Here is a 27,543-nt window from a genome sequence, read left to right on the forward strand (position 1 = left end):
CCTGACTCAGTCCAATCGTCGGAGAAGGACGCTCCTCCTTGAGGAAGTGACGTGTTCGGAACCTGGTAGGGGCGGTGGGAGCGATGCGGACGCGGAGACGCTGAGACCCTGGTAGTGGTGCTGTGAAGATGGAGGTAGGCGCTGAGTATGGAGGGTTGATGAAGGTCCGCGGCCGATTAGTGGAAGCAGAAGCGAGAATGCAGGGCAGCGAGGAGCGAGGGGGGCTCGGGAGTGCTGGGAGGGCTGGGGTCTCAGCAAGCCCCTGCTCCGCTCACTTATCCTCGCGGCTTTCTTTTGGTTTACAGTTTCCCGGAGGAAATGACAATTACCTGACGATCACTGGGCCCTCGCACCCTTTCCTGTCAGGGGCCGAGGTGAGCAAAAGCTGCTGATGCTGGGGCGCCGGAGGGCCTAGGCAGCAGTTGGGGAAGGACGGTGGGGGTGAGCGCGGGGGCTGGCGGGAGCTGGAGAGGACAGTGGCCGAGGCTTCGAGCGCCTCTGAGGACTGTGGAGGGGGGAACGAAAGCGGCTGTCGTCAGAAAACCAGGATGTGGAAGAGACGACCTATTTAAGGAAAGAGTTTCTGTTCTGAATAGGAAGAACGAATGGAATTGTTCTTTGGTTGGGGTGAAATAATTAATCTTGGAGACAGCAAGAAAGAAATTTTTTTCAGTTAAGAAATCGAGATAAAGAGAGTAGTTTATCTAGCAAGGATTAACCTCGGACAGTTGTTAACTCTTGAACTCTGTAGGGGTCTCTTTTATGTGAAATGTCTTCTCTGATAAAAGTGGTTAATCTTACTGAAGACGTGGCTTCTGTTTGCTTTGCTAAGGAAGGAGAGAGAGAAAGAAATAGCTGCCAGAGAACATAAAAGGGGTAGAGTGCACCTGTTTCCCAGTGATCACAGACTGAATACTTCACCTTTGGATTTCAGTTGTCCAGTGACTATAATAATGGGGTTTGTTTTGCTTTGGTTTTTAAAGGTGGTGTGAGGTAGAATTAATGGTTGTTGCAGGTTCTAAGGCCTTCAACAAGGGTCGCCTAAGACCGTGGGAAAACAGATACTTTTATGATTCATAACAGTAGCAAGCTTATAGTTATGAAATAACAACGAAAATAATGTTATGGTTGGAAGTCACCACAACATGAGGAACTGTATTAAAGAGTCACAGCGTTAGGAATGTTGAGAGCCACTGCTCTAAGATATTCTGGAAAACTTTTGGTTGACAGATTTTCCTACTATAAACATAACACTTATTTGGGCAAGGAAAAGGTTCAGTGTATGAAATTTCCCCGTTTTTGAGAACTTGAGCCTTGGTCCATCTTTTGAGGATTTTATGCTACGTCCCCTACCCACAAAATGCTGTAAACTCATTTGCATGGTTTTTTGCACCAAAAGTAGTTGTCCATTACTGTTGTGTGGGTTTATCCTATAGGAACATTGTTATAGTTGAGAGATGATTGGCAGTGAGTAATTGCTAGCTTGCTTTTGGTTTTTTGGTTTTTTAGTTGTTTGTTTTTGTTTTTGTTTTGTTTTGTTTTTTAATAAAAGTCTCACATAGCTCTGGCTGTCCTGGAACTCACAATATAGTCCAGGCTGACCTCAAACGCAAAGATATCCACCTGCTTCTTCCTTTGCAGTAAAAAGTTCTTCCTATTCAGAACAGAACTCTTTCCTGAGATTAAAGGCATACTCCAGGGCTGGTGAGATGGCTCAGAGGTTAAGAGCACTGACTGCTCTTCCAGAGGTCATGAGTTCAAATCCCAGCAACCACATGGTGGCTCACAACCATCGGTAATGATATCTGATGCCCTCTTGTGGGGTGTCTGAAGACAGCTACAGTGTACTTACATATAATAAATAAATAAAAATTAAAAAAAAAAAAAAAAGGCATACTCCAGCACTCCTGGCTGCTGGTTTGTTTTTTAACGTATTATTACTGAATATTCTCCTAAGCAAAGGGAAGTGTGACTCAAATGAGTGGCAAAATGAGAAAGGAAACTAAGTCTTGTACTTGGTGATTTTACTCTGTCCAAGAGGTCTCCATGGTCTAAATTTCATTGTTTGGAGTGCAGTAAGTCATATTGCCCTTATTTATAGGAAAGTGAATTTTAAAAGTAAATACAAGGCTGGGTGTAGTGTTACACATCTTTCTAATCCTAGCATTTGGGAGGCAGAAGCATGTGTATCTCTTTTGTTCCAGAATTACATAGAGAGACCATGTCTCCGAAAAGGAAAAAAAGTAAATAACAGCTTTCAGACTTTTCCTACAGTCTTGTCTATGAAGTTAATCAAAAGCATGATCATGAGGAATGGCACTTTTTACATCCAGGGACTAGGTAGGGAAGCACTGGCCTATCGTGGGCTGGACCTTTGATGCAGCACTGACAGAAAGGGGAAGGACTTTCCAGCTTGTTTCTGCCCTTTGCTTTGTTATGGGTTATGTTTCTGTTGAGAGGAGGGGACATACAGCTAAGCTTTAAGCTCCATCTCAGTAACTTCCTTTAGGCCTGGACTCCGTCCTCGTTACTTAAAACTTATACACCTACTTGTTTCTGCCTCTCAGTGGATTTTTAAATTTTATGTTTTTGTTTTGTTTTGGGGGGATGGTTTCACCTTGTAGTCTTGGCTGACAGCAATCTTGCTATGTAACTAGGCTGGCCTTCATTTGTCTCTTGTTTCCTGAGTTCTGGGATTAAGATATGTACCACCATGCCTGGCTTTTAACCTTCATGTTAATGAATGTATGGCTTTTGTTGTTTCCAGCCTTATTTTGAGCCATCACAGATAACTTAAAAATAGATGATCTTTTTAAAGCAATTCTTTTTGAAGAACAGTCATTTCTCAAGTTTGTTTGGTTTTTATTTTGTTTTTTGTATTGTCAAAAAGAAAATAGCTGTTGCCCCTATGGAGTATTAGCCATAAAATAATAGAAAAAAATTGACTATGTTCAAGTTAAGAACTTCTTTATATCAAATACATCATTATAGGGGCTGGAGAGATTGTATGTGTATGGGTGTTGTACCTGCATCTTTGTCTGTGTGCCACATGCCTGGTGCCTGTGGAGGTCAGAAGAGGGCAAGAGATTCCTCTGGGTCTACATTTATATACATTTGTGAGCAACCATGTGGGTGCTGGGACTGGAACCTAGGTCTTCTGGAAGAGTAGCAGATTCTCTAAACCCTGAGCCATCTCTCCAGCTCTAATAAACTATTTTTTAAAATAATGGATGGCTGGTATATAGGTCATTTTTAGAGTTTTTGCTTAGTATGTGGGAGATTCTGAGTTTGAACCTCTGGACAAAGGGAAGAGGATAGAGAAGCACAGGGAGATGGGATGAGAACAGGGGATACTAGTTTTCATGTCTGTGTGTCTGTGTATATGCAGAGGACAGAGCCATTTGATCCCTAGAGCTAGTGTTAAAGATAGTTGTGAGCAAAGTGGGTGCTGAAAACTGAGCCTGCGTCCTTTTTGAGATCAGCAAATGTTCTTAACTGCTGACTCATCTCTTCTGCCTCTCCTTCAATCAGCGTCTAAGCAATCTTTATTATTTTTAATTGCATTACATTTTATTTATTTAGTATGTATGTGTTCACATGCACTAAAGAGGGGTGAGGGGTGGAGAGCAGGTAAGTGATTTCTCTCCCTCTCTCTGTCTCTCTCTTCCCCTCTCCCCCCCCCCTTCCATCCCTCTCTCTCTCCCTCTCTTTCCCATGCGGGGCCAGGGATTGAACTCACATAGGTAGGCTCGGTGGCATGCACCCTATCCAGTGAACCGTCTCACTAGCTCCTTAGCATCTTATAAACATAATCCTCAAACTGGCTTTTCCCTTAAAAAAGCCCAGAGCCCGGGACCATTTAGACTAAGTGCTTTGCCTCTAGAGTGCTAGGACTAAAGGTATGTGCTGCCACACCCAGCTTGTTTTGTTTTCTTGAGGGTCATTTACTGTATGGCCTGAAACAAACTATACAGCCCAACTTGGGCTGAAACTCAGGTCACCCTCCTGGCTCAGTCTCTTGCAGCTGAGATGAGTATTCACCATTGTTCAAGCCCTAATCTCCATTTTTATAGATAAGGGGAACCTGTTCAAGGTCGCAGCTGAGACAAGCACAGCTCTTTCTACAAAGCCTCGTGCTTATTACTTCGAATACTTTATTGCTCCAAATGCTTCTATTTTAGTTTTTTACTGCCACAAGGAAACTGCCAAATATACCTTAGGTTGGACACTGCTGTTAGTTCTGTGGATGGTGACCCCACACAGAATAGGAGTGAAGCTGGGTGTGATTGCACTATTAATAATTCCAGCAGCCAAGAAGCTTGTGATTTGAGACAAGGTCTGGGTGATGGAATGCTTTTAATCTCAGCACTAGGGAAGCAGAGGCTGGCAGACCTCTGTGAGTTTGAGGACATCCTAGTGTACAAAGTGAGTTCTGAGATAGCCAAGGCTATTATACAAAGAAATGTCTCAAAAAACAAAAACAACATAATAATAAATAAATAAGTGAAAGAAAGAAAGAAGGAAAGGGAGGGAGGGAGGGAGGGGGAGGGGAGGGGAGAAAAGGGTGGGTAGGGTGTGGAACAAACCCAAAACCTAGAAAGGACTGAATTATAGACTTAGGAAGGGACTGAGTCTTTAGCCATGTGCACAAATCTTTCCTCCTTTGTTTTAGTTTTTTAGACAGGGTCTTGCTGTATAAGGTTACTGGCCTCAACTTCACTTTGTAACTATTATCCATCCTTTTTTAATATTATTGGGTCCCCAGATCATGTACACTAAGAATTGTGTTGCTAACACTGAAATTTCTGAAATGGTGAGGTTCTAAGAAACTCTTCATGTAAATATCTTAGAGGTAGGTAAGTTTTCCATGGTATTATTTTTTTAGGATTTGCTCCAGATGAACCTAAAACAACAAAGTGTGATTGGTTGGTCAACAGTGGATTCTGTGGTCTAAAGATTCAGGTGTAACCACTGAAACAGCTGGTGTCTATTAGTATCTGTGGTGGAAATTAAGCATCATAGACTGTTTCCTTCTTTGTGTTTAAAGACTTATAAGACCAGGAGAAATAATTTAAGACAAAGATAGTAAAGGTTGAAAAGAGAAAATAAATGACCATTCTGAGTGGTGCTAGATGTTCAGGTATGTCACATGGCCACAGATTTAAAGGTTAAAAAGAGGTTTATTTGTAAACCGAGTTCTATGGAATCTTGTTATAAAGTGAAATACTTCTCTTCCTACTAATCTTTCCCTGTTTTTCCATACAGACATTCCATACACCAAGCTTGGGCGATGAGGAATTTGAAATCCCACCTATCTCCTTGGACTCTGATCCCTCATTGGCTGTCTCAGATGTGGTTGGCCACTTTGATGACCTGGCAGACCCCTCTTCTTCACAGGATGGCAGCTTTTCAGCTCAATACGGGGTCCAGACATTGGACATGCCTGTGGGCATGACCCATGGCTTGATGGAGCAGGGCGGGGGGCTCCTGAGCGGGGGCTTGACTATGGTAAGAAGTAACACAGTGGTAGGCTCACCCAAGTGTATAGGAATGGTTTAAGGAGAACAAAAGTTAATCCCTGTTGCCTGCTAAACTTGGGTAGTACTTGTTTTCTATTCTTATAGCTAAAGACTGAACAACAAAGTCTTCATTTTACCTAAATGAGATTTTCTTGAAAAAAATAATTTTAAATTGTAAAATATCCAATGTTGGATATTTTGAAATGAAAATTATATTTTTAAAAAGAGTTTTGTTTTTTGTAATAGCCTTCATATTCTGGAATTCTAATGTGTAAGTGTCACATTGAGTGATTTATTAAAAAATGGGCTGGACCAAATATAGTAAGTACTTGTAGACTCTGATATCATAAATGTTTAGGGTATGCGGCACTTTGTCAGTATCACATCTCCATCTCATGTGTTTGATGACAGACATCTGTCTCCACTTCAGCTTCTCTGCTCTTATTGCCCATGCATTGCAACTTTAAAAACTATTATTCTAGAAATACAGTGGATTTAGCTTGTATGCTTATAGTACCCATAGATTGTATGGAATGAGTTATTTGTCCTTTTCTGTTTTTGAGATAGGTTCTCACTATGTAGTCCTAACTGACTTAGAACTCACATATGTAGATCATACTGGCCTCAAACTCAGAGATTTCACCGTCTGCCTCTTACCTCCTGAGTGTTGGAATTCAGGGCAGGTAACACTAAGCCTGGCCTCCTAACATGTTTTTTATGCACACAGATTATCTGATGTTCTGTAGGATTTAAATGATGGTGGTCTACGTAAGCCCAGGGATTTATAAGGAGGGGTACATGGTATTTTAATATTTAGTGTTTAATTAGTCCTTCTGCTTCTCTCAGGACCTGGACCATTCTATAGGAACGCAGTATAGTGCCAACCCACCTGTTACAATTGATGTACCAATGACAGACATGACATCTGGCTTAATGGGACACAGCCAATTGACCACTATTGATCAGTCAGAACTGAGTTCTCAACTTGGTTTGAGTTTAGGAGGTGGCACCATCTTGCCACCTGCCCAGTCACCTGAGGATCGTCTTTCAACTACTCCTTCACCTACCAGTTCACTTCATGAGGATGGCGTTGATGATTTCCGGAGGGTGAGGCATTCCCTGCCAAAGTCAATTCTGTTACTCCAGGGTAAAATGCTTGTCATATAAAGGCTAGTCATCTTTACTTGATTCTGGGTTCTCGTCTCAATCACTGTTCTTAGTAATACTCAAATAGGACTTTCAGAACCATTGCTTCCGTTTTTAGCATAGATGTCACGGCTGGCTACTTTCCCTCCCTAACTGCTGAGCCATCTCTCCAGCCTAGCTTGCTCCTATCAAATCCTTTTCTCAAAGGACCCAGTACTTCCCTTCTGCCATCTTTTAATTCTCCATTTTTCTCTGTGACAGCAACTTCCCGCCCAGAAGACAGTGGTAGTGGAAACAGGGAAGAAGCAAAAGGCCCCCAAGAAGAGAAAAAAGAAAGACCCCAATGAACCTCAGAAGCCAGTCTCTGCGTATGCATTATTTTTTCGAGATACACAGGCTGCCATCAAGGGACAGAACCCAAATGCAACCTTTGGTGAGGTTTCAAAGATTGTGGCTTCCATGTGGGACAGTCTCGGAGAAGAACAAAAACAGGTGAGTAGTGGGTAGTAAACATTTCTTAGTGGACTGAACCTTATTTAGTGCTCTGTTGGTGTGAGGCGAGACATCATGATCAAGGAAACTTTTTTTTAAGATTTAATTAATTTATGTATGAGTGCTCTATCTGCATGTACACCTGGGTGCCAGAAGAGGGCATCGGATCCCATTATAGATAGTTGTGTGCCACCATGTGGTTACTGGAAAGTGAACCAAGTGCTGGGATTAAAGGCGTGTGCCACCACTGCCCAGTGGAGCAAGCCCAAGGCTTTATACATGCTAAGTGTCTGCTCTCCAACTGAGCTCTACCAAACCCTTTCTTTACCAAACTATAACTGGGATTGTAAATTGGCCCTCATTGGGTAAAGGCATCTGATGACCTTGAACTCAGCATTCGTCATGGTGAAAGGTAAGAATTAACTTGTCCTCTAATCTCTACATGCACACCCAAAAACATACACATGTACACACATAATTAATAAAATTTCATTAGAAAAATACTGCATTTCGGTTAAGAGCACTGACTGCTCTTCCAGAGGTCCTGAGTTCAATTCCCAGCAATCACATGGTGACTCACAACCATCTGTAATGGGATCCAATGCCCTCTTCTGGTGTGTCTGAAGACACCTACAGTGTACTCATATAGATAAAAATAAATCTTTTTTTAAAAAATACTGTATCTTTCCTAAGCTGTAAAATAACCATCATTCTCCTTTTACTAATGGTGAATTCTGCCAGGTGTAGTAGTGCTTGCTTTTAATCCCAGCACTCAGGAGGCAGAGGCAGGTGGATCTCTTGAGTTTGAGGCTAGTCTGTTCTACAGAGTGACTTCCAGGACAGCCAGAACTACACAGAGAAACCCTGTCTCAGAGAGGGGTTGGGGGAGGGAGAGAGGGGGAGAGAGGAAAAGAAAGGAAAGGTAAGGAAGGAAGGAAAGAAAGGCAGGGAGGGAGGGAAGAAGGAAAGAAAGACAGGAAGGAAGAAAGATGATAGATCTAAAAATGGACTCTGAGGTTCTCTGCCCAGTTAAGGTCATATAGCTTCTAAATGATAGGGTTGGGCAGTCTTGTTCCCTTAACTTGAAATTCCATGTGACAGTCAGCAACTGTGCCTTGTCCTTTGTGTCTTCAGCTGTTTAGTTTAGCTTTCCAAAGCCTTGAAATTCCATGTAACATCCAATAGTGTCTAATCCCTCTTTTGTCTTTAACTGTTTAGTTTTTAGATTAATTTTCCAGAGCCTTCTGTTTTTTTGTAAAGTTAAGGTATTTCTTGCTAAGTTGCATTTTTAAACTATCCCTTGGGGGCTGGAGAGATGGCTCAGAGGTTAAGAGCACTGACTGTTCTTCCAGAAGTCCTGAGTTCAATTCCCAGCAACCACATGGTAGCTCACAACCATCTGTAATGGGATTTGATGCCCTCTTCTGGTATGTCTGAAGACAGCTACAGTGTACTCATATAAATGAAATAAATAAATCTTAAAAAAAAAAAAAAAAGAAAGAAAAAAGAAACTATTCCTCAAAGTTTCAGGTACAGTTTTATTAATGGTTTTCTCATCAAGTGTAAGCTTGAAAACTATATATAGTCTCCCTAAATTTAAACAATTAAAAAAAAAAAACTGGTAATAATGGTATGTGCATGTATGTAGTCCCAGTTACTCTGGGGAGGGGAGGGCAGGGCAGAATAACTTGGCCCCAGTGATTTGGGGTCAACAACATGTTGAGACACACATACACCATCTCTTTAGGAAAAAAAAAAAAAAGCTGACGTGGTAGCATACTGCTGTGGTTCTGGCACATAAGAGGTAGAGGCAGAGAGGATCAGGAGTTTCAAGGCTTGCTTGTGAAGTGCATGTGTTGGTGGGAGTGGATGGTATGAATCATCAAGGCATGTAAACTGAAGGGAGCTGTAATTATCATTACCCTATGTGCCTGTATCTTCTGTCAAAGCAAATCCTCAGCATCTAAAACAAAAGGCTGAATTTGTTTTAACCAAATGATGGAATATGGCTGGCAATAGCTGGCAGTTATTTCTGTCTATTAGTTGCTGTGTTATTACTCCTTGTGGCCTTTCATGTGGTATTTTTGGGTTGTTTTGTTTTTTAAGACAGAGTTTCTTGTGTAGTCCTGGCTGTTCTGGAACTGGCTTTGTAGACCAGGCTGGCTAAAATTCATAGAGATCTATTGCCTCTTGTGTTTTAAATAGTGTGTTACTTTTTTTTTTTTTTTGGTTTTTGGTTTTTGGTTTTTCGAGACAGGGTTTCTCTGTGTAGCCCTGGCTGTCCAGGAACTCATTCTACCAGGCTGGCCTCGAACTCAGAAATCCGCCTGTCTCTGCCTGTCCCAAGTGCTGGGATTAAAGGCGTGTGCCACCACTGCCCGGCTAGTGTGTTACATTTTAATGACCAAACAAGTCAGAGATAGCTCAGATTCAGTAAAAAAAAATAGCCTTCAGCTTTTGGTGTAAGAAGGGACATAAAAGAAGTAAGGACTCTTGAGGTCATCTTTGACAACTTATACATTTCCTAAGGGAAATGTGCCTGAGTTGGGCAGTATTGAGCTAAGTATATTACTGATCTTACAATCTGGAAATGGTTTTATGCTTTATATGGCAATGAACATGGAGCTGTTGACTTCCTCAGGGTTTTCACTGAAGAGTAGTCTATGAGTGGTTGGGCTGAGTTCCTGATGGACAATACATTTACCAGTCTTACCAGTGGTTCATTTGAAACACTACCTTTCCTGTAGGTGTACAAGCGGAAAACTGAAGCTGCCAAGAAAGAGTATCTCAAGGCACTAGCTGCTTATAAAGACAACCAGGAGTGTCAGGTAAGGTTACAGTAAATGGATACCTTAAGCCAATTATTTTTTCCAGTCGTTATAGGTAAGTCACTCGCGCACACACACGTGTGAGTAGACAGAGCAGAGAGCCAGGAAACCAAAATTGTGAAGAGGCTGTGTGAGTTGGTTCAGCAGTTAAAAGCACTGGCTGTTCTTGGGAAGGATCTGAGTTCTGTTCCCAGTTCTCACATGTGACTTAGGACCATCTGTAACTCCAGTTCCTTAAGATCCAGTGCTCTCTTATGATCTCCTGAGGCATATATATGGTGCACATATGTGCAGGTAAATACACCTACACATAAAAAATAAATCTGTGTAACCTATTATTGCATAGTGTTAAATTTTAGAGCTTCCCTACCCAGTATTTCAATCATAAGCTTTGTTAATAAGTCTTTTAGTTTATCCATTATTTCCAGTGTTTACTTAAGAAAGTACTTATTTTTCATGACGTCTTTCCTTGATGTAATGAGAATGAATGTGTGCTACAGTGGAGAGTAAATTACCTGTTGCTGTTTTGGTCTTTTAGGCTACTGTGGAAACAGTGGAATTAGATCCCGTGCCACAGTCACAGACTCCTTCACCACCTCCTGTGACTACTGCTGACCCAGCATCTCCAGCACCTGCCTCTACAGAGTCCCCTGCTTTGTCCCCTTGCATTATAGTTAATTCCACGCTTTCCTCTTATGTGGCAAACCAGGCATCTTCTGGGCCTGGAGGTCAGCCCAATATTACCAAATTGATTATTACCAAACAGATGTTGCCTTCTTCTATTACCATGTCTCAAGGAGGAATGGTTACTGTTATCCCGGCCACAGTGGTTACCTCCCGTGGGCTCCAGCTAGGCCAAACAAGTACAGCTACTATTCAGCCAAGCCAGCAGGCCCAGATTGTTACCCGGTCAGTGTTGCAGGCAGCAGCAGCAGCTGCTGCTTCTATGCAACTGCCTCCACCCCGACTACAGCCTCCTCCATTGCAACAGATGCCTCAGCCCCCAACTCAACAGCAAGTCACCATTCCACAGCAACCTCCTCCACTTCAGGCCATGCAACAACCTCCACCTCAGAAAGTTAGAATCAACTTACAGCAGCAGCCACCTCCTCTGCAGAGCAAGATTGTGCCTCCGCCCACTCTGAAAATACAGACTACCGTGGTCCCTCCAACTGTAGAAAGCAGTCCTGATCGGCCTATGAACAGCAGCCCTGAGCCCCACACAGTAGAGGCAACCTCTCCTGAAACAATTTGTGAAATGATCGCAGATGTAGTTCCTGAGGTAAGCCTTATTTTGTTTCTTTTTGTTGTTGTTGTTCTTTGTTTTCTTTTTTGAGATAGGGTCCTATGTTGGCCAGGACATATAGACTCATTATGTAGCCAAAGATAGCCTTGAACCTGATTCTCCTGCCTCTGTATGTCAGCTTCACTTTATAAGGTTATTTTAAAATGAACTTCCTTAAGAGTCTACATGTCATTCTACTTCCTGGAGCTGTAAGCTTGGTTATAAATGAGAACAAGAACTCACCTTTTTCTGAAACTCCTTATAAAGGGGGTATGGCAGATGTTTTGACTAGGTAGTAGCACTCTAATCCATCCTTGCTCCCTGTTCTAAGGTGGACTCTCCTTCTCAGATGGATGTTGAATTGGTGAGTGGATCCCCTGTGACACTGTCACCTCAGCCTCGATGTGTGAGGTCTGGTTGTGAGAACCCTCCTGTTATCAGTAAGGACTGGGACAACGAATACTGCAGCAATGAGTGTGTGGTGAAGCACTGCAGGTGAGTTTAACAGTCCTTATAACTCAAGAGCTAGTGAGGCTAAACCGTTGGGGAGCATGATATATGTGGGTGGGTGGATATCTGATTAGAGATGCTCCTAGGAAATGTTCAATTGCTTAGAGATGAGGATATAGCTCAACTGACAACTGCTAAGTATAGAGAGAGTAGTAAGTGAAAACTGCCCTTCTACCAGAATAGCCCAGGGAATTACCTATATCCGTGAAACGGCATGTGTGTCCTCTACGAGATTGTGATTGGCACAGTCCACCACATCTGACTTTTAGGCTACTTGATGATGTTATACTTCAGAGAGATATAGGAGAGATATAGGGAAATACTTGGGTATGGTTTTGCTATAATGAGTTTGTGTTTATCTTTCTCTCTTAGGGATGTATTCTTGGCCTGGGTGGCCTCTAGAAATCCAAACTCTGTGGTGTTTGTGAAGTAGCCTTTCTCTTCTCCAAGCCTTGAAGATTCATCTGCTGGACATGAGTCCAAAAGCCTGTTTTTGAAACACAAGCTGGGCTTCTGGTAGTGCCTCACCTTTACTCATAGTCCTTCATCCCTCCACCTCCCTTTTCTTTCTTCAGCAGAGGCCAGCAAATTTACTGTAATTTAGAATTGCTTTTTACTCTCAACTGTAAGCAAAATTACCAGCTATTATTAATAGCAAGCACAGGGAAAGGTGATAGAAGCAGATCATAGGGGTTATTAGAAGAAATGTGTCAGTAAAATTGTCAGAGGACTTGCCTACAATGTTATTGGAAGAGTGCCTAGCTTTGTGATAGGAGAGGCTGAGGTACAACTCGGTGGTAAAGTGCATTGGGTTTAAATCCCAAATGAAAGAGGAATGAAAATACTGATTTAAAATAAAATGTGTGATAACCCCTTTAAAAGGGACTACTATTATTAATATACACAGTGCTATAAGGATGAAGGTTTGTAGGCCTGGGGTTATGGCTTAGCACCACAAAGCTCTGAGTTCAGACCCCAGGCAGGAAGCTCTGGAGTTCAAGGTCATCCTTGGCCCACTAGTGAGTTTGAGAAGAGCTAAGATACATGAGGCAAAGGTTTTACAGAACATAAAGGTATGGCCCATACCTTTAATCCTAGTACTCTGGAGGTAAGACATAGGAAGATTTTTGAGTTAAAGGCCAATCTGATCTTACATAGTAGACTTTGTCTCAAAAAACAAAGACTGGGTATGGTGTCACTCCCCTTTAATCTTAGAACTTGGGAGGCAAGAGGCAGGTTGAATCTCTGAATTTGAAGCTACTAGCCAGGGTTACCTAGTGAGATCCTATCTTAAGGTTCCCCTCCCTGCCCCTGACAAAAACACAAATTCTGTTTCTGTCTCAAGTCTCAGCACATTGGGCAGAGTGAAAATGACGTCATCCAGAACTGTCTTTTTCTCTACAAGTATTTCTTTACCTGACTTGGTTACCAGTTTTGCATGTAAGAAGCAGAACTCTATACCCCAATAAGAGGTTTTACAAAGTAAAGAATCTGTGTTTGATGAAACATTTTTTAAATGTGCATTCATTTACATAATAATGCATAGGCCAATTCTTTTATATTCTAAGCTCTTCTTTTAATTGAAGGTATCTTGTTTTTCTTAGAAATAAGCTACAGACTAATAAACAGCAAAGCTACATAGAATAAGCAAAAGTTTAGAGTACCATATGCATGGTGAAATTCAAATTAACCCTGTTTATGGTATACTAATTGCTAAGCCCTGTGAACCTGTGTAGTCTGTTTTATAACAACATGCTAATGCTATTCCATATATCTGGTTTGAACACTCAAAACTAATGAAGTATAGGTAGCTAACATCACTTTTACTTATAATGAATCATCCTAAGAAAAGGGTCGCACAAGGACACACACTAAGTGGAAAGCCAGAATTTCACTTCAAGAATTGCAATTATAATACAAACTTTTATTTATATATACAGGGTGGGGGATGCTATTGCATAAACACTGCTCTTAAGTTGTGGCTTACAGAGCCCTGGCTCTGAATGCTCAGCTTTATAAGGAAGTACTTCTATAAATTCTTAGGTTTAGAGATGATACCATCCGGATACCTTTGCTTAAACCGGGCAACCACATCTGGGTCTAGTAGGTGTATCCCATCCAGTTGGTTTCCAAGAGTAATCCTGAAACAAGGGGGAAAGAAGAGGCAAACCACAAATCCTGTAAAGGCTTAATAACGTTAAAATATTCTTCTTTCTGGTGATACCCCCGTCACCAAAAGGCCATGTCAGATTTTGTCTCTTCAGGTCTCAGGGTCTCACTATGTATTCCAGGCTGTCCTGGAACTCTCCATGTAGACCAGGCTAACCTTGAACTCACAGAGATCTACCTGCCTCTGCCTCCCAAGTGCTGGTGTGCTCCACTATGCCCAGCCAGTGTCAATTTTTTAAAAGATTGCAAATAATATGGCAATGTCAATACATAGGAACTGGTACAGTTACAAAGCCTGGCTGGATTTTTCTTTTTAATTTCTTTGGTAGTGGTGGTGGTCCTAGAGGTTGAACCTATGCGTCTTACATATATGCTCTTAACATTGAGCCCCCGCCCCTCTTGAGACATCTAACTAAATTAGATTCATTCTGTACTGTAGGTAGACCTTAAGCTTGCAGTCCTTCTGCTTCAGTCTCATGCCCTCAGATCCAACTGGATCTGTATATCTAAGGATTAGTAATTAATTGATGGTAGCCAGGCCTATTTCATTCAGTCATTGCTAGTGAATAATCCTTGGATAGTTAAAATGCCAGCCATTGGAGTCAAACATTAAAATTGACAGATTAAATAAATACTTAGTAGCCACTAGGGGGCAAATTTAATATACCCCATAGAATAGATGAAGATCCTTGGGCAGTTATAACTTTAAGAACAGCCCTTTGGGTTCTAATGAATGTTGTGGATTCCAGTAAAATGATTTACACATAAGCCATCTGAGTTCTTTTTTTTTTTTTTCCCTTTTTTTTTTTGGACAGGGTTTCTCTGTGTAGCCCTGGCTGTCCTGGAACTCACTCTGTAGACCAGGCTGGCCTCAAACTCAGAGATCCGCCTGCCTCTGCCTCCCAAGTGCCGGGATTAAAGGTGTGCACCACCACTGCCCAGCACCATCTGAGTTCTTTAAAGTCCATTTGTAGACTACTAGAAATTATACAACTCAGTGACTTCTGTCTTTGGCCATAGAGGGAGAAGCACTAGCCTATTCCCTAGTAATGTTACCAGTTGGGCTGCACATTGTGTGGTCGTCCAAATAACTCAATCTTGCGCGTGCCAGGGGACAATCTCTCGATCATGCCATATATTTCATCTGGTTTGTGACTAGTGGAACGAACCTAGAAAATAAAAACTCAAGCTACTTTAAACTATTCAAGATTGCTCAATATATAGAGAAATGGCTCAACAGTTATGAGCACTAGTTGCTCTTCCAGAGGACCCAGGTTCAATTCCCAGCACCTATACAGCAGCTCATGACACCCTCATAAAGACATACATGCAGGCAAAATACTGATGCACATGAAATAAACTTTTAAAAAGTTACTCAAGACTGTAATTCTAGCCTAGCCTGTGTTATCCAAATGAGAAAAATAAACTGGAGAGTCTATCTAGCAAAAGTAGTTGTACTGAAAACCTGAAAGCTTTAGATGCACAGGGAATACATACCTCAGCTACAATCACATCACAGTCCAGACCCTGGTTGAAGCCTTGGGGATTTCCTTTGACACCAACCTGCTCATCACAGAGAAAGAACACTGTTACTTTATGAAACCACAGCTTCCAGTCTTTGAAGCAGTTCCCACTACTACTGTTACTAACCAGGCAGTGCTCCTTCCCATGGTTCAACCAGTGACCTGTCCGGCCTGTCCTAATGATGCGCTGCAGTTGATTCGTCTTCACCCAGATGATTTCATCCACCCGTTCGTAACTGGAGCGTAACAAGAGAACTTGAGCTCTAACCAGCTTCACAGCTGAGGCACAGAGCTAGGCACAGGCAAAGACTGGCAGGAACACTGAGAGAAGGGACCATGCATCTCTTACAGTTCAAGTTACATTCCCCTCAAAAAAGGCAACAGTTTCTACTTACCCCCAGAGGTTCAGGCATTCTCTGCCCAATTCCATGGCCCTAAAAAGATGGAAGGGTTAATCTTCATATTTTTCCCTTCAAAATATTGCACGTATTATAAATATCAGGGGCTGGTGAGATGGCTCAGTGGTTAAGAGCACTGACTGCTCTTCCAGAGGTCATGAGTTCAAATCCCAGCAACCACATGGTGGCTAACAACCATCTGTAATGATATCTGATGCCCTCTTGTGGGGTGTCTGAAGACAACTACAGTGTACTTACATATAATAAATAAATAAAATTAAAAAAAAAATATCAGAAGCATTTACATGGAAAACACCATTGGAGCAACTGAGTAGAATGAAAAGACAAAACAGCATCTAATCTGAAAGACCTTATTTTTCTAAAATCAAGAATACCAAGTATTAGTGCTATAAACATCAAACTGCATGGAAGGGGCAGACATCCTAAGTCAGTGACACATTTAATTGAATGCCTAAGAAACCCAGGATTTTACCCAGTTTTCACTCTGCTGATTTACCCATACCTACATATCTGGATTATATTACCTGCCTGTGACCCAGAGGAAAAGAAAGCCGTCATCTTGTAGTACTGGTATATTGAGCCTGCGCATCTCATCATCTGTTAACGTTCCATACGGTAGTTCCATGTGAATATCCCAAGGTGGGTCAGCCATCACCACTGCAAATTTGCCCAAGATACTGACGTCCAGGTAGCGGATATCACAACAGATCCACTGCATGAGGTAGTATTTGGTCATCTTTCCTTCTTTCACAGATTCACCCTCTAACGCAACCATTCCTATCCTATTCTCCCATCAGTAAGCAAAATTGCTAGATACTCCCTATTTTTCTATATGTATGGATAACCCACTCAGTTTAAGTATATAGCTTAAAATAGGTTTTCCCAGGCTTGTCTGGACATGTAGGTACCTGAGGTGGAAAGAGTCGATCTGCACTGGAGTCACCCCCAACACTCTGTGTAAGAGCAAGCTCCTGGCTTGGCATATGCTCCTTGCTGCCAGGACTCTCAGAATCCATACAAGCATCAATTTCATAGTGAACATATTTGCAGGTATCCATGTGGAAACATGTGTTAAGGAAAGAGCAGTCACCTAAAGACTCATCAGTGTGCTTATTGATAATTCGCCTGGGAAAATAAAAAAAAAAAAGGAATCAGAATCAAGATGGTACTTCAGAAGTAGATCATACAATTCAAATGAAAAATTTCTTCTTCACCCCAGTTTTCTGTATTGTTAAACTAAAGAACTTTAGTTCTTCTTGAATAAAGACTTGATCTGTGGGCAGTGGCTTAGGCCTGTGATCCCAGCACTGATAACTAGAGCCTGAAAGTGAGGTCATCCTTAGCATGCCCAGCCTGAGCTATGAAAACTTATCTCAAAAACAACAGATTATAGACTTTCTTCTCTTACTAGAGGAAAGAATATAGTCTAGAAAGGACCTTGGCTCATTACTTCAGAGTAAAACACTGGCCCTGAGCCCAGGCTCCTGATTTCTCCTAGGTCTACCTTCCAGACTTTCATTGTTACTCAGAAACCCAGATGCTTGACTAGAAAATCTTCCTTTTACTTGGAAGTGAGCCTGTATTCCTTCTCATACAGTAGCCACTCCAAAGACAGGAAGAATATGCTGCAAAGGAATGACTACTTCTGGAAAACCCTCCCCACCTCATTCCCTCCCAAGAGACCTGAAGTGCAGCTTGCGACAAGGCCGGTCAGCATCACTGGCTTTCATGCACTCTTCCTTGGTCCCATAGTCACAAAATTCTTGCACCTGGGCCCGACCTCGAGAGCGGAACTTTTCAACAATGGACTGTTCCTTGGCTGTTGTGGTATTTAACAGCTCTAGGATCTCCTGACTGACCTGTGACAGAAGTAGCCTTGGTCTTAAGGGTTTGTAGATCAATCAGCCCTTGAACTGCCTCCATGAGTCTCCTCCTGTTAACGTCTGATGAGTGATAGTCGAATGAGCAATGGAGGAGGAGCTGTAATGGGTTCAGTCTCCTCACAGCATTTAGAATGGAACTCAAATGCAAAGAGCCTGGTCTCTACAGCTAAGCAGTAAGTTGATCTTACCTCCCTAAAAGAGTGTAACTTCTCAGAAAAGCTCATTTGTCTTGATAGGGTAACTAAAAAAGGCACAGTGCTAATATTCTATTGTTTAGCTAAGTTTATTCGATAATTTTGTAAAGGAGAACACTGGTTACCATCATCAAAGACCAAACTAACTTTTTAAAACTAAACTAAAAGTTGGGAACAAAAGAGAATTCATGCTGGGCAGTGGTGGCACATGCCTTTAATCCCAGCACTTGGGAGGCAGAGGCAGGCGGATTTCTGAGTTTGAGGCCAGCCTGGTCTACAGAGTGAGTTCCAGGACAGCCAGGGCTACACAGAGAAACCCTGTCTCAAAAAAAAAAAAAAAAGAGAGAGAGAGAGAGAGAGAATTCAATGTAGTACAAATCAGAACCAGTGTATTGATAATTTCATCAATTTCCATAACTTGGTCCAAATGAGTATTTATTTGAATTTCTGTTTTCTCTGAATCCTCTTTTGAGGATTATTGAAATTATTGATATTTTAAGACTAGACAGTTTTTGCCGGACAGTGGTGGGGCATGCCTTTAATCCCAGCATTTGGGAGGCAGAGGCAGGCAGATTTCTGAGTTCGAGGCCAGCCTGGTCTATAGAGTGAATTCCAGGATAACCAGGGCTACACAGAGAAACCCTGTCTCGAAAAAACAAAAAAAAAAACAAACAAACAAACAAAAAAAACCCACAATTTTATTTGGGGAAGGAGGTGCAGGAGGCGTCCTACTATACATTGTAGCATGTTTAGCAAAAGTTTTCCCCCCTACCTTCCAGATCCTCTATCTATCCAGTGCCAACAGCACTCTACCATACTGTGACAACATTGGACCCAGACACCACATGTGGGGTAGAGGTGATGGTAGAGGAAAATCATCCTGCTTGAGAACCACTGCTCTATGTCTGAATTCTAAGAAATATTCCTTGTGGAAACAGTAACCAATCAGAACTATAATTGAGGAATGTGAGCATTTTTCATATGATTCCTACCTTCTTGCTCTGCTGTTCTTTAGTAGACTGTTGGTTCAAAAGACTTTCTATCTCCAGATCAACATCTGAGGCAGCATGCTTCCTTGATTTCTTAGCCGGCTCCTTAGCTGGTTCTGATGTTGAAGAGGCCAGACCAGATGCTAAAGAGCTGGCAAAGGTAGCCACGGTAGTCAAGTCCTGTTCTGGACGCCGTTTCTGCCCTGTGATAGTCCCTGCTACCTCTCCAAGGCCTTTCTTTTCTGCCACAGCCCCCATCATGGCAGACAGCTTGGAGTGGTCGGCATAAGTCACGAGAGTGGGGTGCGCATCATCTTGTAGGAGGCCTCGCTTCACCTCAATCAATTCCTGGGCGGCAAATTTCTGGAGAAGGCTTTCTACCCCATCTTGAGTGGCAGGGGCATCTGGCTAAAGAAAGGAGAAGATCATAGGACACCATGAACAAAAGCAAATGTGTAATAAATTCCAATTTTATCAGGTTATTACCGTGGAGATGGCCAGACGGATGGATACAGCATCAGTTGGCAAGGTTAAGGCCAGATCTGAGAGGTGGTGTAGCAACTTCTTCTCTAACTCAGGGTCTGTAGCTAATTCAGGGACTCCAGACGTTGTGCTGGGCTTAGGGCCACTGGAGGTAGGGGCAGTAGGCACTGGGCTGTCACTACGGAAGGGTGGGGACAGTGCTGCTTCTGGATTCCTTAAATCTAAAAGTAAGAAAATAAAGCGAAAAGGTGAGACTCTGGCTGTCTCTCTCCATCCTTTGAGGCTCACTCTCCAGCATTCCTTGCACACGCATCCTGCACTCCCAGCATTAGCACTAGATCACCACTCACTCACGCGTTAGCATTTGCTGTTTTGTCAAAATAATCCTGGACTTTACTTAGAAAAACCGTTTCTAGGTTGAGGTAGCAATCTTTTCCTGATTCTCTGCCCTCACTGCTTCAAAGGAAGTAAAGTAGCATGATTCATTTACAGGTCTCTGCCACCTTTTCCTTCTCTCAAATGATACAATAAATCCATACTTTAACTTAAAACTAAAAAAAAATGAGTATTTTCAATAATCAAAACTGGGATCTGATTATGTTTTCCAGGGATGGATTTTGAATTTTTAATGAAACATGGCCATTGGCCATGGAGAATATGTTTTATACTTACAAACATCAGGCCCTTGGAATATTTGGCTAAAGGCCTGATCAACAAATGGTGGTTCCAGCGTATTTCCCCTATGTGCTATTACTCCACCAGCTGTACACATGAAAAGGTCACAGAAGCACATTAAAGGTTTGGATGGCTTAGAATACTAACTGCCTTAGCTAAAAGTATATAAGAAATGTAAGTAATAATTACTATATACCATACTTACAACAATGTAAGAGAAATACTTGCACTTAGCAGGACTGTGCTTGTGGTCACTAGGCTCTCGGGATTCAGACATTCTACACGTCTAATAACTGAACTAAAACAATCATAATACTAGGAACAAATCCTGAGCTTTCTTATTGAAATTATAAATTTGTTTGAAGTATCAAAAATCACTTTCAATAAGCAAATATCCACAATGATAAAAGCCACTGTAACAAGGAAACACAGCTATTCAAATAGGAATTCAGATTCTATCAACAAACTTAAATGTTAAAGCATTTTCTTGACTCAAAGTATGCCAAAGGGGGTAATATGTAAGTTGTACAAGCCAGGCCTGTAAGCCTAACTTCTTGGGAGGCTAAGGCAGGAAGAATCACAGAAGCTTTGGGCTACAGAGTAGTTCGTGCCTAAGTCTAGACAGTTTAGCAAACCTTTCTCAAAATATAAATTTAAAAAGGCAGCTGGGCATAGTGCCACATTGCCTTTAATCCTCTGCTTTAAGTATTCAAGCAGAGGAAGGAAGATAGTTCCAAGTTTGAGGCCAGCTTGGTGTACATAGCAAGTTCCAGACTAGCTAGAGTCACATGGTGAGACATTGTCTATCAACAAATAAATAGCAAAAGCCAGTTAGAGATATAAATAAAAAAAAATAATTAAGAGCTAGCCTATAGCTCAGTGGTAGGCTACTTGCTCACATGTAAAAACTCTAGATCCAATCAATCAATAAAAACCAATTAGATATATAAATAAAAATAATTAAGGGCTAGCATATACCTAAGTGGTAGTCTGCTTGCTCAGTATGTAAAAACCCTAGATACAATACCAGTAAATCCCCTCCCCTAAAAGGTGGGGGGGATTTTTGATAGGGACTATAAAATTTAGATAAGGTTTTTTTGTATGTTTGTTTTTGTAGCTCTGGTTGTCTTGGAACTATGTAGTCCAAAGATCTGCCTGCCTCTGCCTCCCAAGTGCTGGAATTGAAGGCATACACCACCACAACTATTTTAATGCAGTTTTAAATCAAAGTATATCACTACTTTATCATGGAGATGTCTAATTTTTTATAGGGTTTTACTATTTAGTCCAGGCTGGTCTGGAAACTACTATGTAGCCTAGGGTATCCTCAAAATCTGCTGCCTTGGCCTCCCAAGTACTGAGATTACAGGTATGAACTATCATACCTGGCCTTGTTTGTCTGAGACAGTATCTACTTAGCCCATGCTAACCTAAAATTTTCTAACCTTCTGCTAGAGTTATAGACATGTAATGCCATGCCTGGCTTGTTAGGTAGATTTTGAAATGTTTTTAAGTCAAGTCATGTATTAACCATTTCTCCATTTATACTCAAACTATGTATGTGCCCAGGGCTGAAGAGAGGGGTTCAATGGTTACAAGCGCTTGCTGTTCTTACAGAGAACTTGGGGTTTGGTTCCCAGAACATATATGGTGGCTCACAACTATTTGTAAATCCAGTTCCACGGGATCCAAAGACCTCTCCTGGCTTTGAAGGATACTGGGCACACAAGTGGTACACATAATTACATGAAGGCAAAACACTTATATACATAACAAACAAACAAATGTGGGCCAAGCACTGTGTAATACAATCCTATTCCCTACAAATGTTTATTTTGCTAATCAAGACTCAAGGCCTTTCCAGGCAATTCTATTTTATTGTTGTTGTTTTGTTTTTTAAGACAAGGTTTCTCTGTGTAGCCCTAGCCATCCTAGAACTCTCTCTGTAGACCAGGCTGGCCTTGAACTCTGCCTCCTGAATGCAAACTAAGATTTATGTGTGTGCTACTACCACCTGGCATGGCAATTCTTTTTATACATCAATTTTGTAGGGGTTTTTGTCTAAGCCAATATAGTGAGTAGACTTTGGGAAAGCTGTCCATGATCAAAACAAATGTAAGTAAATACATATTAAATTCTTGAGTATTTTTTTATGATTTCAAACTTCTTATTAAAGCTTCAGAAGCATCCTTTTAAATGTAATCTAGCCAAAATTCTGTGTGGAAACATGTATTACTTTTCAAGACACAAATATAGTTAAAACTGGTATTTTACATAAATATTCAATGATACCTAATACCACATATGTTTAAACAAACTTCTTGCTATTAGGTTTACTTCAAACAAAATAGAATCTATCAACTCAACAACAAGCAATCTGACACCTGTGCCTATTATATTTTTGTGATTAAAATGTTATTTCTCTTCATTCCTTTTATGTTTAAGACAGGGTCTTTCTTTGTAGTTCTGGCTATCCTGGAACTCATTATGTACACCATGCTGGCTTCAAACTCACAAAGATCTGCCTGCTTCTGTTTCCAGAGTTCTGGATTAAAGACAGATTAAAGGCATGCACCACCACCGCTCACCTTTTTGGTTTTGAGGCAAGTTCTTTTCTAGTACACAGGCTGTCAATATCCCTGAGGAGGACCCTGAAGTCAAAATTCTCTTGTCTACGTGCAAGATTACAGGTGTATGCTACTAGACCCAACCAGACCTACAATTTTCAACATATTTTTTACATAAAGCATGATTTTCCAGGAACACTCAATATTGTACTAAAAGGTTTTTTTTTTTGTTTCCTCATTTGTGTATGTGTGTTGCAAGTGGCAGGCTCTATTACTACCTTATTTGCTTGAGACAGGGCAAGTCCTTTATTGACTTTGTACAGCTAAGCTGGTAGCCAGTGAGCTCCCCTGGCCCTCGTCTCTGCTGCCGACAGCACTGGGAGATCTCCATGCTGGAAAGTTGAACTCTTGAGAGACATCGTTGAGATCCTCATGCTTGTGCAGGAAGTGCTCTTACCTGCGGCACTATCTCCCTGCAGCCCCTAAACTAGAGACTTTGATAAATAGATTAAAAGCCAATTTAGTCATTTGTCGGTGATAGATATGTAATTATGTTTTCTACCTAAAATTGATAAACAAAAAGAAACAGAAGCTGGAGAAATGGTTAAGCAGTTAGGAGCACTGACTGTACTTGTTGTACTTCTATAGATTCCTAGTACTTGCATGGTGGCTAACAGCCTTCTAAAACTCCAGTTTCAGGGAGTTGTGAGGTCCAAGGATACTTTTTTCTGGCCCCCAAGGGCACCAGGTGTGTGGTGCCAGACATCACAGACATACATGCAGACAAAATACCCATAATCCATACACATAAAACATAAACAGGGGTTATGTATAAGAAAAGCATACTTGCCGGGCAGTGGTGGCGCATGCCTTTAATCCCAGCACTTGGGAGGCAGAGGCAGGGGATTTCTGAGTTCGAAGCCAGCCTGGTCTACAGAGTGAGTTCCAGGACAGCCAGGGCTACACAGAGAAACCCTGTCTCAAAAAACCAAAAAAGAAAAAAAAAAAAGAAAAAAAGAAAAAAAGAAAAAAAAAAAAAAAAAGAAAACCATACTTACCAGGCAGAGATGTTAGTCTGTATGGTGAGAAAAAAAAAAACAACTCTCCAAATCTTAGTTTCTAACTTTTGGCTTTTCCTATTTTGCACTTTGTGTTCCATAATGCTCTATTATCTTTTTTTAAATTATGTAATCTGATAAATCTAGTATTGGCTAATGCAATTTAAAAATCAAGGCCAAGGGCTGGAAAGATGGTTCAGCGGTTAAGAGCACTGACTGCTCTTCCAGACATCCTGAGTTCAATTCCCAGCAACCACATGGTGGTTCACAACTATCTGTAATGGGATCAGATGCCCTCTTCTGGTGTGTCTGAAGACAATTACAGTGTACTCATATGAATAAAATAAATAATTCAATTTAAAAAAAATCACGGTTAAATTTAACTGGCAACTCCAGTAGGATGGCCCCACTGAGGATACCCTGTTTCTGTTCCTCAGTCATTGTACTGATCGTGGACCCGTTCATTTAGCATCTTACATATATGATACTGTAGCTATGACTTTTTTTTTTTTTTGGCTTTGATTTTTTTGTTGTTTGAGACAGGATCTCTCTATGTAGTCCTAGCTGTCCTGGAACTCACAACTCACTATGTATAGCAGGCTGGCCTCAAACTCATAGAAACTCCCTTGTCTATGCCTCCAAAGTACTGGGATTAAAGCATGAGCCACCATGGCGGGTTTTCTCTCGGCTTTTTCTTCTAATTTTCTTTGAGTCTCACCTAGATTTTAAGCTCCTTTAAGGTAAGAGCCGTGTCTTCTTTTTGTCGAAACTCATGAATAGTGTAGATATGCAATAAAAGTTTACTAATTATGGCGATAATCTTCCCAGAGCATCCAGATCCAGAAAATGAGCACAGGAACTTAATTTCGCCAAGGTCTGCTAATGGGAGTTGTGAATACTGATACGCATTGACACATTAGCCACACATGTGGTATGGATTCGGTATTCTCACAGAGCTTTGCAACTGATTTACCTTAAATAATTGAACTTGGGCGAGAGAGGGTTTTTAGGGTAGTACTCAACAATCTTTTGAAGTGCCTTCACGTTTTCTAACTTTGTCACACAGGGAGAGGGGGAAATGTTTAAAGACTAAAACCAAGTGCTTTCGGATTATTGCTACGTTTGTCAACACTTGCACTACTCATTCAGCACCACCTAGTGAGGACCTTGTTGTGGCTGCTAAACTGGGGAATATACAGAAGCAACCCATGCTCCCCGCCCACAATGGGAAAGAAAAGACAATGACAAAGCAAACGTTACAACTAAGGAAAACAGACACAGAACCAAGAAAAAGGGTTTTGCTGCCTCTTGGAATAGGGTACTGAAAGGCTTCACAAACGCAATGTTCTCTTAGGACACAAGGAGAGGAGTGGGGCTCCATATTGGTGTGGTGTTACGCTTCAAAAACAGACGCCCGGGAGGAGGCATTACAAGCTTTCCCGCGGGTGGGCATGCGTTTCAGCTACTCCGGAAAGATAGGCTAACCAACAGTCGAGGAGTCCAATAAAGGGTTGCTCCGGAAAGGGCGCAGAGCCCGGAGCTGTCTTTCTCTCCTGGAGTCTCTCGCCCCGCCCAGGCCCGCCCCGACCACCCCGCACCTCACCCAAGTGCCCAGAGTCCTGCTTCCGCCGCCGCTGCAGTCTCTCACGGAGCGAGTCCAGCTGTTTCTTATGGGCCTGGATAGAGCTCCACGTGTCCGACATCCTAGTTCCCAGCGCGGACTAACACCTCCCTAACCTAGAACGACGATACATCTAATTCTCACGCGGACGCCAGAAAGCCAGCCGGATAAAGAGCCAAGATGAAAAGCCACTTCCGTTTGGCGAACCAACCGGACGTAATCCTCACGGCAGTTCTCTCTCTCTCTCTCGTGCTTCCGGGAGCGCTGAGGCCGTGTTTGCCATGTTAGTAGCTGGCAGAGCGGCCATGTTGATTCCTTAAGTTGTTAGTGATCACACATTAAAATAGCAGGACTAATACAAGTATGAGTGTTTGACGCATGGGTGTATGCGTGGAGGAATAGATGAGCGGGATGGGGTGAACAGACTGTTAATCTGGTTGATTGTATACTCTGGTCCTTGCACATGCTAGCAAGCACTGTATCACAGATTTCTTCTGCCCTTCAGACCCCAAATTTTCGAAGTTAAATATCGGTTTTTCTTTTTATGTGTATGAAAGGAGAATGGAGTTTCACTATGTGGCTCTGCCCAGTCTCTAACTCACAATCCTCCTACCTCAATATTCTGAATTCTGGGAATTCGAGCATATTTTAAGACAAATATCTTAGAGAACCGTCTTTTTCAGCGTGAGAGAGCATTCTTAAAAAATGTGCAGAAGGAACTGGAGAGATGGCTCGGCAGTTATGAGCACTGCTCTTCCAGAGGTCCTGAGTTCAATTCCCAGCAACCACATGGTGACTAATCTGTAATTGGATCCCTTATGCCCTCTTCTGGTGTGTCTGAAGACACGCTACAATGTACTAATATGTATAATAAATTGTTCTTTTTTAAAAAAATGTGTCAGAAATGGGGGCGTAGCTCAGTAAAGTATTTGCTGTGTAAGCATGAGATTCTGAGATTCCCAGAACCCACAGAAATTTAAGGCAAAGCTGTGTGTGATGGCAGACATTGTTTTAGCTTAATTTTGAAAAAGATTTTGTGTTTGAATACTTGCATATCTATACACCACACACACACACACACACACACACACACACACAATTCCCTTTAGAGACCAGAAGAGGGAGTCATCCTCGTGAACTGGAATTAAAGTTGTAATCTGTAATGTTGGTGCTGGGGTTTGAATCCAAGTTCAAGTCAATAATAATAAATAGTGCTCTTTACCACTGAGCCATCTCTCCAGCCCATGATTAGGCAGTTGTAATCTCAGTGTTGGAAAGCAGAGACTGGTAGATCTCCCTGCCTGACTAGCAAACCTAGCCAGAAACAAGAACTAAAGTAAAATATTTCTATTATTGGGATGATAGCACTGCTAAAGTTAATCATTCACAAATCTGGATTCCATTGATAAAATCACTTTTTTGTGTTCATGATCCTGGGGATTGAATTATTGGATCTCTCTACCACTAAGATACATCCTCAGCTCAGAGATCACTGCTCTTTTAAAGTCCTTAAATGTAGAACCTGTGAAATATAAATTATAATTAAATATCTTTACATAAAGTATTTATGTTGTGTATGGTGCTAGAGGTCAGGCATTGTAGTACTGTATGCGCTGGCCCTGTGCATGCTGGCTAAGTGCTCTACTACTGAGCTATCCAGTATATATGTATTTGTTGTTTTGAGATATGTAGCCCAGATTGGCGTCAGACTCACAGAGATCCACCTGCCACCCAAGTGCTAAGATTAAAGGTGTGTGCCACCACACCTGGCAATGATTTGAACTTTTGAGCTTTAGCTGTCCTGTCAATCTGTCAATTTTGGTAAAAGTATCAGTGTACCAGGTTAAGTTGTCAGTGTGCAATTGTATAAAAATTAATGAGCATATTTTCCTAGAAAGATTAAACTATTGTTTTCGACTTGTGCAGAGGCAACAGACTATTAAACATGTAAGTTCTTATGTGCAGTAGTTTGATTACAAAAACTAATAAAATATTCCCTAAATAATGAAAAGTTAAGGAGAGATGGCTCAGCAGTTAAAAGCACTGACTGTTCTTCCAGAGTTCCTGAGTTCAATTCCCAGCAACCACATGGTGGCTCACAACCATCTGTAATGTGATCCGATGCCCTCTTCTGGTGTGTCTGAAGACAGCAATGGTTTACTCATGTACATAAAATAAATAA

At 41.6% G+C, this 27,543-nt stretch overlaps 2 protein-coding genes across 3 annotated transcripts; one reads left to right on the forward strand and one right to left on the reverse strand.

Annotated features, from left to right (window-relative positions):
* Positions 1-5: 5 nt before the first annotated feature.
* Tox4 (TOX high mobility group box family member 4) lies at positions 6-13,288 on the forward strand. Of its 2 annotated transcripts, none has more exons than XM_028788495.1 (9): positions 6-134; positions 306-374; positions 5,266-5,508; positions 6,366-6,626; positions 6,927-7,157; positions 9,905-9,985; positions 10,524-11,267; positions 11,602-11,765; positions 12,153-13,288. In XM_028788495.1, the coding sequence occupies exons 1-9, from the start codon at positions 129-131 to the stop codon at positions 12,211-12,213; spliced, it is 1,860 nt and encodes a 619-aa protein (XP_028644328.1). In that variant the 5' UTR covers positions 6-128; the 3' UTR covers positions 12,214-13,288. The 2 variants fall into 2 exon arrangements, with proteins under 2 accessions (XP_028644328.1, XP_028644329.1); XM_028788496.1 differs by having other exon boundaries at positions 11,620-11,765.
* A 381-nt stretch (positions 13,289-13,669) lies between these two features.
* Mettl3 (methyltransferase like 3) lies at positions 13,670-25,557 on the reverse strand. Its single transcript, XM_028788497.1, has 11 exons — positions 25,344-25,557; positions 19,444-19,661; positions 18,961-19,365; positions 17,575-17,750; positions 16,800-17,016; positions 16,416-16,603; positions 15,868-15,906; positions 15,600-15,708; positions 15,447-15,512; positions 15,006-15,118; positions 13,670-13,921 (listed from the first exon to the last, which is right to left on the reverse strand). Exons 1-11 carry the CDS (start codon positions 25,441-25,443, stop codon positions 13,810-13,812), a joined length of 1,743 nt encoding a protein of 580 aa, XP_028644330.1. The 5' UTR covers positions 25,444-25,557; the 3' UTR covers positions 13,670-13,809.
* Positions 25,558-27,543: the final 1,986 nt, after the last annotated feature.

This window comes from Grammomys surdaster, unplaced genomic scaffold (assembly GCF_004785775.1).
Source record: "Grammomys surdaster isolate TR1022 unplaced genomic scaffold, NIH_TR_1.0 125750, whole genome shotgun sequence".
Lineage (NCBI taxonomy): Eukaryota > Metazoa > Chordata > Mammalia > Rodentia > Muridae > Grammomys > Grammomys surdaster.